At 25.8% G+C, this 16383-nt stretch overlaps 1 protein-coding gene across 2 annotated transcripts in view; it reads right to left on the bottom strand.

Annotated features, from left to right (window-relative positions):
* The window catches only part of LOC100211692 (uncharacterized), a 177419-nt gene that overhangs the window by 120448 nt on the left and 40588 nt on the right, over window positions 1-16383 (bottom strand). For both annotated transcript variants that reach the window (XM_065802295.1, XM_065802296.1), the window contains exons 7-9: window positions 14962-15181; window positions 11876-12145; window positions 997-1195 (exon numbers count right to left, since the gene is read on the bottom strand). In XM_065802295.1, coding sequence (XP_065658367.1) covers window positions 997-1195; window positions 11876-12145; window positions 14962-15181 — 689 coding nt within the window. The remainder of the gene's footprint in view (window positions 1-996; window positions 1196-11875; window positions 12146-14961; window positions 15182-16383) is intronic.

Genomic DNA, 16383 nt, shown 5'->3' with positions numbered 1-16383 from the left:
CAAAAAAAAATTTTTTCAAAACTATGTCAACCTGATACTCAAATGAAGCGAAATTATATAAAAATTAAAAAATAATATAGATTTCAAATACAGAATTGTTATTTTAGATTTCATTACGTTTAAAATTACGTTTTTTAACAAAAAAATGCATTTTTTATGTATTTTTATGACAATTTTGATAAATAAATTAAAATTTTTCGAAATTAAATATTATTTTTGAAATTTTTATATAACTTTGCTTCATTTGAGTACCAGGTTGACATACTTTTAAAAAACTTTTTTTGAAAATATTAGGGACTCATTAAATATTCAAGGGTCTTGAGGGACCCCTTAAAATATTTTTTATTCAAAAAAATTGTCCTAATACATATATATGTATTAAGACACCCTAATACATATATATGTATTAGGGTGTCTTAAAAAACAGCATTTTTGAAAAATATATGCAGAGACCCCCTTAATGTGTTCTATCTAATACAAAAACACTAGATTAAAAATGTATATATATATATATATATATATATATATATATATATATATATATATATATATATATATATATATATATATATATATATATATATATATATATATATATATATATATATGTATATGTATATACATGTATATACAAAAAAGTATATATAATATTATTAAAATATATAAATTATGTATCTACAATCAATCAAAACCACTAATATCACACAGCTTTCTGACAATTCACACGAATAATGTATAAAATTTAGCAATTGTTTTTTCATGCTTTAAATACATCTCTTTATTGAGTTTTTTCACACAAACTATGTTTTTTTTTCTTTGAAAATCTTTCCTGTTTCATGTTTTCCTGACTCATACAACAGTTTTTTTAAATCTCAACTTTTTCCTTTCTCTTTACCTCTTAGTGACTTTACTCCTAACTCTTAACTTAAATACTGAATGCAGCATTCTTTGAAAATATTGTTGTTTAAAAAAAAAAAAAAGTAACCGAAAACCTACTTTGCTCCTCTTTTTCCAGTTGCAAATATAAATGACAGATTAAAAACCTCATCTTTAAGTAAGAGAGTTTTAGATGTCACATTAAAGCCAGTAATAGGAAAAACAACATAAGAGTCATTGCTCGCTAGAGCTTCATATCCATTATTTGCTATCACTGAAGCATAAGATACTATATCACCACCATTTGAAAAATTTGACTCTAAGGAAAACAAAAATATAAAAATAATGCAAGAAAATTAAAATAAATAAAAACAATGACAAATTTGCATTGTGTTCAAAAAAAAAGGAAGTGAATTTAAAGAAACTAAATTTTATTTTATTTCCTGTATTTCTCTGGCAAATATGCTCAATGAATCTTATCAGAGCTGTATATATTTGTTTGACAAGATAAAGTAAAAAATAACTACATTATGTTTACTACTAATTGTTTCAAGTGTTAGCAATTATAAGGTATAAATACATTTTTTTTGTTAAAAAATTTTTACTCTATTATGCAAAAGAAATGTGTAAAAACAAAAAGCTGTTATTAATTGCAAGTGTGCTTTAATTTTTTTATTTTTTTTATCAAAAAATAAAAAAGTAATGTATGTAATTTTTTTGGAGTGTTACTAAACTTAATCAACAAACATTTTCCAATATCCTACCCCTTAAATAAGTATTGCCATATCAGAAGGTGAACGAAAGAAACAATTGGCTAACCCCAAACATTCTTTCACCAATAAAAAACAGAAAAACTCAACCACTTTTTCCAAATACATATGGAAAATTGAAGAAAAACTCAAAATTACACCCAAATTAACATAGTCAATAATATAAAAAGTTCTAGTGTACAGTAATATATATATATATATATATATATATATATATATATATATATATATATATATATATATAATATATATATATATATATATATATGCTTATAATTACTTGAATTAAAAAATATATATTTAAATTCTTTTAGAAAACTGTGGAGTGACTGCATTAGAGTTTGTAAAACAAGCAATTCAGTTAGTGGTTGGATTTAATTTTGGGTGTTTTCAAGTTTGGTCATTGGAACATTTACAGTTGTTGTTAGTGATTTTATTTTCCATAATTAATTTTTAAAAAGATTAGTTTTTACCTCTTTTTAAATTTTCATTTGAAAAATTCAATTGAATGGCATTTTCTTTTACCATAATACATTAAATTATTAACCCAACAACAACCAACCTGTTGTTAACTGCATATCAAAATAGATATTGTTATAATCTGCATTCACATAATAAAGTTGCAGTTGTATTCGTTGGAGAAGATGGTGCTCCACCCGCTTCTAGGGAAGCTATATTATATCGAGTAAGTCAGCCAACCTAGATCCTATGGTTTATCTAGTTATTTATTCATGAGATGATGCTGGTAGACATAATCAATTGGTGCACACATATATCAAAATCGAAAGACCACAACTTGCTTTCATTAGAAACAATAAAATGAGAAGCGAGCAGTATGATGCCTTACATGAACATGTAAACAAGTTTAGAAAGGATCAAAATGTTAGACCAGGTGTGTTGAAGTTTTGCCATCAACTTATGTAGGAAGTCCTAGAGCTTTTAAGATGTTATAGCTAAAATAAAAAGTATGGTAAACCAGATCTTTTTATTACTATTACCAGCAATCCAATATTGCGAGAGATAGCCGAAAACTTGTATCCATGTCAGACTGTAAATGATTAAGTATTAAAACACAAATTAAATTAATGATATACTTACTCCTTAATGATATTTACAAGTATGGTGTATTAGGGAAAGTTGTAACCCATGTTCAGGTTATGGAATTTCAAAAATGTGGTTTGCTACATGTTCATACTTTACTTTATTTTGATATTTAAAAGATTTATATGAAAAGTATGGTAATTCAGATATTTTTATTACTTTTGCCTGCAACCCAATATTGGGATGAAGTATGTTTACATGTGTAATATAATAAAGTGTGTTTAAAAAATAAAATATTTTGAAAGTCTATGTATGTATATTTGTACTCTGTTTTTTTATGCTTTAAAAGTGGTGTTATTCGACAGTGTGTAGAGATGGTTATCCTTGCCAGTCAAGCAATATTACTAATTTTTGTTATTATTTAGCACCATTAAGTGCGAGGTGGTTTTAATTTCTATTAATTATTTTTTACTTAAGATACTTTAGAACTCAGACCAAGTATGAATCTTACTATAATTAGTATCAAAATATAAATAATTTGTTCAAACTCAAAGTCAAGACGTAAATAAAAGCAAGCAGATATAAGAAGAGAAGTAGATAAACTTGTATTTTAATCATTTTGTTAAGTATAATGATTTATTAATTAATAACCCATATAATGGGTTACATACTGCTAGTAAATTGATGAATATTTGTACAAAAGCAAAGAAAAAAACTTAATTTGATTTATTTTGTTGAAAAATGCCAAATTAAAAATTCAAATTTGCCATACATGTATACTGATTAAATACATATTTATTTCATACAACTTTATGATCATTATTTTTTAATTCTAATTTTTTATTTGGAGAACTATTATGTAGTCTTTAAGCATTTGACTGTTTATTATTATTATTATTATTATTACATCACAACACTCTAAATTACAAATAAATATAAAACTACATACTTAAATTCTACAAGTTCAAAAAACAATTCTTCAAGTAAGAAAAGCTACTGCTATATTGAAAAAATGTTGTGTAGTATTCAGCATAATTCGGCGTAATATACAACTCTTATGCTTTGTTAAACAAATAAATCTACGTTGGAGATTCTCTTTCTTTTTACAAATGTCAAAAAGATCTTGAAGACACTTGATTGCTCATTCTGTGCACTAATTTATCCTGGGAATATCCAGGATAAATTAGTGCGCAGCTTTCTATATGTAGTGATTTCTTCATTTCTTTTTTATGTTTAACAGTTGATGCAAAATATACTAGACTAGATACGCGAAATATACTAGACTAGATATATAGATGCGAAATATACTAGACTAGATATATTATCTCCTTGGATAACTAAAAAAGCCTTCAAAACTAAAACAAAAGTTGTATAATAAATACTTAAAACAAAATCCAAAAAATATAAACAAAATTACAAAACTACAAAAATCTGTTTGAAAAACTCCGCAAAAATGCTAAAAAAACTTATTATTCTAAATTGCTTACTCAGCACAAACATAACTTAAAACGTGTCTGGGAATTAATGAAAGATATTACAGAAAAGCAAAAAGTAATTTCAACCTCTCTTCTACTTGCAATAAAAGTTGGAAATAAAATAATTAATGATACGAATGAAACTGCAATTGAATTTAACAAATATATTTCCATTATAGGAGCAAATTTATCAAACAAACCCCTTTAACAAGTTATAGATTAACAGATAAACTTCAAATATCAAACTCCTTACACTTTACAAACCTAACGCTTGAGGAATTTGATATAGCTTTTAGATCGTTAAAAAGAAATAAATTAATAGAACCTGATGATATAAATGGAAATATTGTGATAGACTCTTATGACATCATGAAAGATATTCTTTACAAAATCTTTAAATCATCCATTAAACAAGTTTCTTTCCCAGACTCTTTAAATAGCAAAAGTAATTCCTATTTTTAAGACAGGAGATCTGACCAATATAACAAATTACAGACCTATTTATGGTCTTCCAGTTTTTTCAAAAATATTAGAAAGAATAATGTATAACAGAGTGTACAAATACCTAATTACCTATAAACTCCTTTATAAAAATCAGTTCAGTTTAAAAAAACAACTCAATCGAACATGTTATTTTTCAATTAACACGTTGTATAAACAAATCTTTTAAAAATCTAAAATTTACACTTGGTGTTTTCATTGACTTGTCAAAAGCTTTTGACACGGTCGATCATAATATTTTTCTTAAAAACTTGAATGTTATGGCATAGCAGGTAAAACTCTAAGTTGGTTCAAAAGTTATCTCTCCAACCGAGAGCAATTTGTTTTTAACAAAAATTCCCAACCTCAAACATTAATGAATATAACATTTGGTGTCTCACAATGATCCATACTTGGACCACTTCTTTTCATTATATATATAAATGATCTTAGGCATCCAATTTAAAGACTATAATTTTTGCAGACGACACAAACTTGTTTCAGTCACATGAAAATATTAACATACTTTTTAATAATATGAACAGAGAACTTATTTTGTTTATTTGAACAATATTTTGAACAATATTTTGTTTTTTCAATATTGAACCAAAATTTCATTTTTGGTTCAAAAAAAATTGGCTATCATTAAATATTGAAAAAACATAATGGATACTTTTCCATACAAACTATAAAAAACAGATACTGCCTGTAAATATGCCTAATCTTTTTATAGGCAATGTCATCCTAAACAGAGAAAAAGTGACAAAATTTTAAGGAGTTTTTATTGAAGAAAATCTGTCTTGGAAATCACACATCAACAATATTTCTAATAAAGTTGCAAAAAATATTGGAATTCTATACAAATCTAGAGATATTTTAAACAAAAAGCAATTAACACAATTATATTACTCTTTCTATTATTCACTGTCATATCAATTATGCAAATATTATATGGGGAAGTACACAAAAAACTAAATTTAAACCTCTTTATCGGCATCAGAAACACGCAGCTCGCATGATAAATTTTTTAAATTGTTTTTCGAACTCTGAACTGCCTTTTAAAGAAATCAAATGCCTTGAATATTTATCAACTAAATGTATTTAATGTTTTGTGTTTTATGCAGAAATGTAAAAAATTTATGTCCCCTGATGTTTTTGTAAACCTTTACAAAATTAAACCCCGAAACAAATATAACCTACGTAATAATAGCATTTTAGAAAAACCTTTTTGCAATAATAAATAAGCTAAATTTTGCATATCTTTATCGTGTACCTTTTCTCTGGAATGAAATAGTGCGGCCTAATTTTGTTTTTCATCTAAATTAACCTATTCCTTTTTTAAGCAATCTATTAAAAAAATCATTTTTTCAATCAGGTTTTTTTTATTTTAAAAAAAACATTTTTAGTTGCTATATGGCATATCGATTTGTTATGTTTTATTTGAAGTTTCATTTCTGAAGTATGTAGAGTATTAAATTTATGATATATTTTGTGATTATATATTCTCGGTATATATTTGTTTTATATAGTATATAGATGTTTTTATTGAAGAAGAAAATAGAATTTTGTTAAGGGCTTCGTGATAAGGTCATTACGATCTTCTTGAACTCCTGCCTGTAGAATATTATAAATCTTAGTGGAAATAATATTATACTGCAAATAAAATAAATAAAAAAATAAGATATAGATCTTTAATAGTTGATCTGAATATACTAGACAGTGAATGTTGATCCCATCTTGAGATAACTGTCAACAAATGGTTGCTGCTTTGCTGGTTGATAATTTTGAAGATGTTACTAATTTGGTTGCAGCTGTTACTGTTTTTGAAATAGGCTTCAAGAACATTTTTCTTCTTTTGGATAATTGAATAGTTTTTGAAGTAGCAGCTTTCATATAATGAGTCCTATTTTCTTTGTTTTACACATTTATCGTACTTCTTCAGCACTTGATCCAATTTTGCCTGTATTACTTGAATTGATAAATGCGGAAATTTTAATTTCTTTTGCAATAAAATTATTACTTCTTTCTCAATTTGCTTATGCATTCTTGTCTCCCCATTCTCCCAGGAACAGACAGCAACCAACAATTTGGATTTTAAGCAGTATCCTGCTGTTATCTTCCAGTGATTTTTCTTCTAGTGGAACAGTTCTTTTCCTATGGGACTTCCTATGAGCACTTTTCTTATAGAAGAATATAATTGAAGATAATACTTAAATATATTTCTTAAAGGCAATCATAATAAATATGTGCTATTGTATTTCTAAATTATTTGTATGCCATTTGGCAAATACAGATTCATATATAATTATTAGTGTTGCTTAATTAGGCAGCTTATGTAGTTTTATTATAGTAATAATAATAATATATATATATATATATATACATATATATTATTATTTACATTACATAATATATTTACACATATTAAATTGCATAATATTTGTAAAATTAACAAAATAGTTTTACGTCTTATTTACAAATAATTATTAGAACAAAAAACATTTGATATTTGAACGTATTTACTATTATTTTAATTTAAAATTTTGATTTAAATATTAGCAAATCTGTTTATTTAAGTTTTATAAAAGGTTAACTTTTAAATTGATTTTAAGGCACCTTTTAAATTAAAGATAATTAAATAAGAGATAATTACGGTAAACATAATTTAAAAAATGGTATATTTTTTTGATTAAAAAACATATTATATTTTAAAAGACATTAAATTTAAAAATTATATAATATTTTTTATTTATTAAGTATAATTTAATAAATAAGTTACATTTACTATAGGTTATTTTAAATAGATCTTAATAAAACTTTTATTAAGTTATTGTAATCGTTATTTTTATAATTTTAAAAGTCAAAAAGAAAACTTTCTGAAAAAGTTTACGTTTTGTATTTTCGTTTTCCTCCCATAAACTAAAATAGCAAACTAAAGATCAAAAGTTTATTCATTTAAAAATTAAAATTGCGCAAGTAGATAGTAAGACAGAAATTTTTTACTTTTGTTTATTTATTATCAAAAGCAGCTCTTAACTGCAATAAAATATGAATGGATATTTTAAATTCGTTCTATCTTTCGAAAAAGCACATTTTTTATACATTCCATTGTTATAAAATTTTGTAACAAGTTTTTAAAATTAAGTTTCATAACGACTTTCATTTTTATAAAACTAACACTTATTTAGTAACCGAAGAACAGTTACGCCACATAATTACGTAAAAAAGCTATTTCTTTTAAATTCATTTTATTGACTGAAAAAAAGAAGAGGTATCTAAAATAAACTGAGAATTATTTATGTATTACTGCATTTAAAACCGAAAATTTGTTTATCTATTTTTAATAAAAAAGCGAAAGAAAATTTAAAAAATAAAAATAATTTTTGGGCCTATACTGTTCCAGCGGTACTCAAACAGGTCTGGGTGCGTCCCTGATATATATATATATATATATATATATATATATATATATATATATATATATATATATAACATACTTACGTGTTTTTAAAATAAATAATGCAAAATATTTGTTTTCTTTATTTTTCTATTATAAACTTGCTCAAACATACTTGATGCAAAATATTTTTTTTTTTAAAAGTCAATTTTATTGAACTTTTTGAAGAGTAATAAAATAAACTGAATTAATAAATTAGTTTAATAAGTATTTTTTATTGATGAATTATATTTAAGATTATTTTTTAATTTCCTATATATAAATATACATTTTGATTATTTTTTGATACTAAAAAGTTAGAAAATACATTATGAAATGTCAAAGAAATACAATTGATCACTCAAAGGAAGTTCTGCAATTGTCACTTTGGCAAATAATGGTCGTTCTACCAGATATATTCAAAATTTGTTGAAAAAACTGCTATCAATAGTGAGTGATACTATTTGTTGGTTTAAATGTATTCATACAAATAAAGATAGAAAAAGAAGTGGACAACCCTGCAAAACATCAAAGGCTGAAGACAAGTCAATTATAGTCTCATGTAACTGAAATAGTCGATTAACAGCCCAAAAACATTGCTTGAAAAGTGTTGGCTTGAATGGTAGAGTAGCTATTTGAAAACTTAATTTAAAAGCAATTAATAAAAAGTTGAACAGAAATAGACTTGCAAAATGTGTTGTGGACATGTCAAATCTAAATTCATTGTTTTTGAAACAAAGTGACAGATGTAAGTGAGACAAACAGCCACTGAGAAATTGCATCCACAGTGTATACAGCCTACTATCAAATGTGGTGGAATGGTGTAGGGTTGCTTCAGATTGGTAAACTTGTGAAAGTAAATAAAGTTCTTGAAAAAAAATGGATGAATAAAAATGGATACCATAAGATACTATGTAGAAATGCCATACCATGTGTCTAATTAGGCACGGGTATGGCATTCAACAGGATAATGACCCAAAACACACATCTAAATACTGTACAAACTATTTGCAAAAAAAAGCTTGTGGAGAACTCAAAGTTGTGTTATGGCTGCCACAATCACCAGACCTCAACCCAAATGAGTTGCTATGGGAACATCTGTGTTGTGAGGTAAAAAAAGTATGCCCTATATAATTAATTCATTTGTGATCAAATTTACAACATGTGCAGAAAGATATTTCTCCAATCTATTCAAATAAATTATTCAAATGCATGCCAAAATTTGTATGTGTAATAATATATACAGCTACAAAAAATAAAATAGCACCACCACCAAAAATTGGTTGAAATTAGAATTTTTTACTATTTTTGATAGTTTGAAAATCTTTTAAATACATATTTAAAAGTAAAATGGCTTATAATTTTTATAAAAAACAAAATATACAAGTTTTAATATACAGTATTCATTTATTAAACAAAAATTCAAAAAAAATCAAATAAAACACGAAAAAAATAATAGCACTACAGCTTTAATTTGTACTTTAAAATAAGGAAATATTATGAGATGAATTGTTTTAAACATTTTACAATAAACATTAGTTTTTTCTTAACATATTAGTATTTTGTAGCATGACCTTTATTGGCAACAACGGCTACACAACGTCTTGGCATCAAGTTAACCAAGTCCTGACATCGCTTTAGCGGAATTTCGCTTTATGTCTCCTTAACTACGTTCCAAAGTAACTCTTTCGTGGTGGGTTTAGCAGCAGCAACCACCTCCTTTACATCAGCCCACAAATTTTCGATTGGGTTGTGGCGACTGTGCTGGCCACTCCATAAGGGCATTTCATAGTCTGCATACGGCAACATCACTTTATCCAGTATATCAAAATAATCGTGTTGGTCCATAATAGTTGTAATGTGATGAATGGGCCCTACTCCGTAATAAGAAAAGTATGCCCATATCATTATACTACAACCTTCATGTTTGATAGTTTTGATGGTATATTTTGGATTGTATTCTGCATTCGGCGGTCTTCTGACATACGCCTGAGAGCCTTTTCCACCATAAAGCACAATCTTACTTTCGTCTGTCCATAAAACATTCCTCCATTTTTCGAGTGGCCAATTTGAGTGTTTCTTAGTAAACGCATTACACTTTACAACATGTCTGAAATTAGAAGTGGAACTTTTCTGGGGCTACAGGCTTTTAATCCATTAACTCGCAGACAACTCTGAACTGTTTGTACTGTTGCATCAATATTTAAGTCTTTTTTCAGCTTGGTAGCTGTTTAAAAATATTCCTTTTTAGCCTGTCGGAATAAGCGATTGACCAGCAATGTTGAAATAGAACGTTTTCGAATACGTGTTTCAGGCTTTTCTTGAAATTTTATGGCATTTCATATCATTTTATTGGAACACTCAACTAAACGATGAACTTCTCTACAAGATTTCCCTGCTGATATCAACTTTCGGATCAGTTCTTATTTTTCTGCACTACAATGCTTTCTACCTCCCATTTTTATATGTAAATGTCTCCTACTAATACGCACTAACATAAAACGAATAAAACAGCACAAAATAACCCAATGCTTGCTATTTTCACAACTATTTTTACCGTTATCAGAGCACTGCACCATAATGACAAGCATATAATGATAAGCACTGCACCATAATGACAACCCTCAATAATTAGTAAATAGCTCAGTATACAAAGATTTAGACTTTTTATATGGTTTTAGTTTGGGTTTGTGAAAACATTAGGTTGTTTGACCGTTTTATGACGTTTTAGGTTAATTTTAAAAAGTCTAGGTGTAGTTACTATCTATGTTATACAGGAAATTTTTTTTTTTAAGTGTTTGTTTATATTTTTAGACCTATTGGATCTTAATATTCGAATATCATACATATCTAATTTTTATATTATCTTAGATGGGTTTCAACACTCTGTTCTTGTTTTTTATATAATCTTAGATGGGTTTTAACACTCTCTTTTTTTTTATATAAGTTTAGATGGGTTCTAATTCTCCTCATGACAAAAAATGCTACAAAATTGTTATGATATCATAATGATTAATTAAATATTTTTAGGTTAAAACTATAAACTCAATAAACAACTTTACTTCAGAAAGATTTTGAGAAATATTGCACGGTAAAAATAAAATTTCAACAATATATAATAATTAAATCAAATGTTTTTTATAACAACATACTATAATGAGAAAGTATATTTTAACGAGAAAATATTTTTTTATAACAACATACTATAACGAGAAAATATATTTTAACAAAAAAATGTTTTTTTATAACAACATACTATAACGAGAAAATACATTTAACGAGAAAATGTTTTTTTATAACAACATACCATAACCAGAAAAAAATTAAAGCAATAAAATGTGTCTTGCAATGTTATCTAATTTAGCCTACATACTAAGATGTAATCTAATAAAAATATAAATAACCAAAAATATAAATAATAATAAAAAATAATTTATAACTAAAATTTTAAACAGCATCAACCCAGTTTTGTGTTTTTGTAAATTTTTTTAGAAATTTTTTTACATTAGCTTTATTGTAAATTATTTGTAATGATCTTATTTATTGTAATAGCCACTATAATATTTACTTATTTTTACATTTCAGTATTTAATTGATTATTATAGTATTATTGATTCAACCTCTTTAAAATGAATGCACATACCAACTTCAACATGATATTTTTAATTAAATTGAATGATTTCTGATATATTCTTAGAGTGTAGGGACTCACTCACAACTAACTATATTAACAAAATATTATAATAGCAATCACAAAAGTTTAAATACAATTTCAAAAATTATATATATAAGTGTACCAATTGAAACTCTGTATCTTGCTTTAACTTCAATGTGCATCTGCAACATATGCTCATAAAGCTCAGATGATGTAACCAGTGCTTTACTAATAGTATCTCCAACAGTGACATTATTAATACGTTTAAAATAAACAGTGGGATAACGTGTTTGGTCAATTTGATCATATCTCCCAAGCACTCCAGATGTTGTTCCAGATGATAACCAGCCTATAACCTGTCCAGCTGATACATTGAAAGTCATATTTTTTGGTAGATGAAATACTTGATTTCCTAGTTTTATAAAAAATAAAATTTATATACATATAAATGAATAATACATATAGTAATAAAATTATACATAGATACAAAAAAAATCTAATATGTTTTAGGGAGTAACAATTTTAGCACAATGTGCTCAGGGAGTTTGATCTCAAGACTGGCAGAAAAGAAAAGCACCCTAACACTGCACTACTATCTCTTGCACATTTCATGTTAGTTACATAACAATGTTGCATTACAATGAAAGTAATTGAATCTGTTAATTCTGGGTATGAACAATTATTAGGAAAATCTGAATAATTTAGAAAAAAAATTAAAAAATTTATTACCCAGAACACAATCAAATTTGATTTAAATTTTATATTTATAAATAAAACAACCAAGTTGTATAGGGGTCATTCATAAATTACACAACGCTTTAGGGGGAGGAGGGGTTAGTGGTACTGTGACGACTCATACATTACTAAAAGAGTTACAAGGCTGTGACAAGGGGGTGGGAGAGAGTAAAAAGCAGTTGAAAATTGAAAAGTCTGAAAAATATAGCATTTTGATGCAATTAATTAAAGACTGTTACTAAGCAACAAGCAATAATCAATGATAATATCATAAGCTCATGAAAGACAATGATTAACTAAAAGACAGTTGTGTTGTGTTATACAATGTTATAAATACAATGTTATAAACTGAATAAAAATTAATCTATATTTACAGAAGGAACCAAATTTTTGAGAAATGCAGGGAATGCTTAGATAACTTGTTTGGTATCTTTTATTTATTTTTTTTGGCTGTTAGTAATGGGCTGTAATATAACTTGGATATAATTCTGATGCTGGATTTAAAGTGAAATTTTGTATATATTTTGAGTTCATTTTCACCATGGTATCATGTTTCACCATGATCTCACTGTACTCAACTTGTTTCTCCGTGCCTTGTTTATTTTTGCTTTGGAAATAAAGGATAGAAAGAGGATTGTAACAAAAATTAAAAAAAAAGACTAAAATTTTAAAATTATCTAATTAAATACAGTAAATCAAAACAAGTAAGACAAGTTAACCAACTTAAGACAACTTAACCAAAGACAACTTAAGACAACTTAAGACAACTTAAGACAACTTGGTTAAGACAACTTAACCAAATTTATAAAAATTGACCAAATTTTTAAAAATTGACCAAATTTATAAAAATTGACCAAATTTATAAAAATTGACCAAATTTATAAAAATTGACCAAATATATAAAAATTGCCCAAATTTATCAAATTGACCAAATTTATAAAAATTGACCAAAATTAGTAAAATTCTTTGTTACAGTTGTTTATGATATAACTGTTACAAAAACCTGACGTTAAAACTGCCAATGGTCTAGAAAAAAAGGCTAAACTATCTAAGATGTAAAAAAATACTTAATTTTTTTAATTTTCTTTTCCTGAAAATTCTATACTATACTTTCTTTCTGAAAAATAAATTAAAAAAAACAAACAGCAAACCATGATATCAACCAAAACAAGGTCCTAACAACCAGGTTAACTCTTTTGTGTCAAAAAAAGTCAATAATGATCTTGTAGTAATAAATCAAAAAATGAGGGACAAAAGTATTAATCAAAACTAATTAGTTGGCTGTTTTAGAGTTTAAGACTAGCTGTTATATTGGGTGCTTTTAAAGACCTAATTTAAATGACAATGTAATAGAAATAAGTTGACAGTTGCTTTAAAGACTTGCCACATGACAACACTTGACACACCACAACAAACAAAGGCTGCATCTTATGATTCAAACAAACTTGATACTAATGATGCTAAAGAAAATTAAGGTCAAACTGTTTCTTTGTCTATATTTAAAAATAAAAAACATCCAATATAAAACATAAAGAAGGAACAAACACCTATGCGTGAAAACACCATGAACACCTATGCGTGAAAATGTGCTCTTATACTTATATTGCACATAAGTTCAATGCTTTATTCAATTGTGGCACACTTGTGCTACAATTGTGCTACACTTGTGATGTTGATGTACACAAAAAAAATGTTTTTTTTAAACGTTTTATTTGCAACTATTTTCCTTGTTATAAAAACTTTTAAAAATTATTAAGTCTTGATTAACAGCTTTTGAAATTGATTCAAATTTTCTCTTTAAAAAAATTTCTTTTTTTGAAAATAGCAGGCAAAAATAGCAAAACAATTGTTGTCGTTTTTTATTGATATTTAAATTCTTTTTTTAAATGTATATTGTATATTTATTTTGCTTTCAGAAAATATATAGTTTTGTGATGTAAACATAATGACTTCTGCTACTATTTTATCATTTTGATTATATAGAAGTTGACAAATAATACAAATATATTTATTTTAGATGCCAAAAGAGTAAACAAAATGTTTTACAAATTTTGTTGCTTTAAATCATTCTTTTTTCAGAAAATCAAAATTTTTTCATAATGATTATTAAAAATTATGAATGATGATAATTAAACAATTTAAATAATTTAACTATGAATACGCAAGTCTTACCAAACATAGTTGAAAAAAATAAAGTTAATTTAACAATGAATATGCAAGCCTAAAAATATAGTTAATTTAACAATGAATATGCAAGCCTAAAAATATAGTTAATTTAACAATGAATATGCAAGCCTAAAAATATAGTTAATTTAACAATGAATATGCAAGCCTAAAAAATATAGTTAATTTAACAATGAATATGCAAGCCTAAAAAATATAGTTAATTTAACAATGAATATGCAAGCCTAAAAAATATAGTTAATTTAACAATGAATATGCAAGCCTAAAAATATATTTAATTTAACAATGAATATGCCTAAAAAGTCTTACCATACATAGTTGCATTAACTGAATAAACAAATAAAACTCTTAAATCTGTATTTAAAGTCGCGGAATAACCCAAAAATGAAAACTCCATAAATCCACCAGAAAGATCTTTTTTTATACTAGAACTATTATAAAAATATGGATTTTGATTTCCATTAATAATGCAGGATTTTGTCGAATAATCAACTAGAAGATTTGGATCAATGCAAAAAAGTTCTAAAACCTAAAGAAAATTGGTAAAAATTTGTTTCATGATTTCAAAATTAAAGCACAAAGAACTAAGTGCAAACTATTATTATTTGGCATATTGCAGTAGATATGATAATCTACTGCAATATCCAATATTGACATATTGCAGTAGATTTGTATATAAGTGTTGACATATTGAAGTAGATACGTATATATGTGTTGACATATTACAGAAGATACGTATATATGTGTGGACATGTTACAGTAGATATTTATGTTATGCTGTAGTATGTATGTAATAATGCTTGTATTTTATTTTTATATTTTATTCTTGTAAAGTTTACAATGAAAAATAATTTAATAAGTTTTGGTTCAGAACAAAAAAAATCATAAAAATATGAATATAATATGATGCAGTAGTGGTGTAGTGGTAGAGCCCTCAGTTCATAAGCAAGAGGTTCCAAGTTTGATCCCCACCATGTCCCTGGTATTACCATGCTCAACTTGTTTTTTTGTGCAGCGGCCTTATTCATCAAAATTGGTGTTTTGGAATTATAAGTTGAGAGAAGCTTATAACCACACAAGTAGCCTCCTTGTCTATAGTGGCCTTCTCGGACTTGAGGAAGAAAATTAACATAAAAAAATAATAATAAATAAATAAACAGAAAAGAATTTCTTTTTATTCTTTATTTGTTTCAGTTTTCCATTTTTCTGCAGGTATATTTTAGAAACATTAGGTAGACAAAATTTATAAAACAAACTAAATTTAAAGTCAATCATATTTGTATCTATTAAATCGCATAATACATTTTTACAAAATTTTTTTTTTGAAAAAAAAAATGTTTTTACATTTTTTTCATTCTGTTCAAAGATGAATAGAATGGAAAAAATGTTCTGTTAACACAAAATTATTTCTATACTGTTCAACTTTGGTTAAAATAAATTGTTAATTATCATGGTTGAATTTTAAAGATTTAAAAATCCCAAATACATTGTCATTTTTTACATCAACAGATTTTTTAGAGTTAACAGTTTATTTCAATTCACCAGTTCCAGCAAAGTTATAAAATTGCGCAAAAAAAAGACCTGAAACAAATTTAGAAGGGTATATATCTATATACTCAGTTGCGAATTAGTGATAAAATATCTAGAATCCACATTTAAGGGGCCATAAGCAGTATAAAAACTTTTTGAATCATTAAAAATGTATTACCCTTTCAATACTTCATCAGATTT

This window comes from Hydra vulgaris, chromosome 08, assembly GCF_038396675.1.
Source record: "Hydra vulgaris chromosome 08, alternate assembly HydraT2T_AEP".
Taxonomy (NCBI): Eukaryota; Metazoa; Cnidaria; class Hydrozoa; order Anthoathecata; family Hydridae; genus Hydra; species Hydra vulgaris.
The sequence above is the reverse complement of the archived record's forward strand: the minus strand, read 5'-3'. Positions and strand labels throughout refer to the sequence as shown.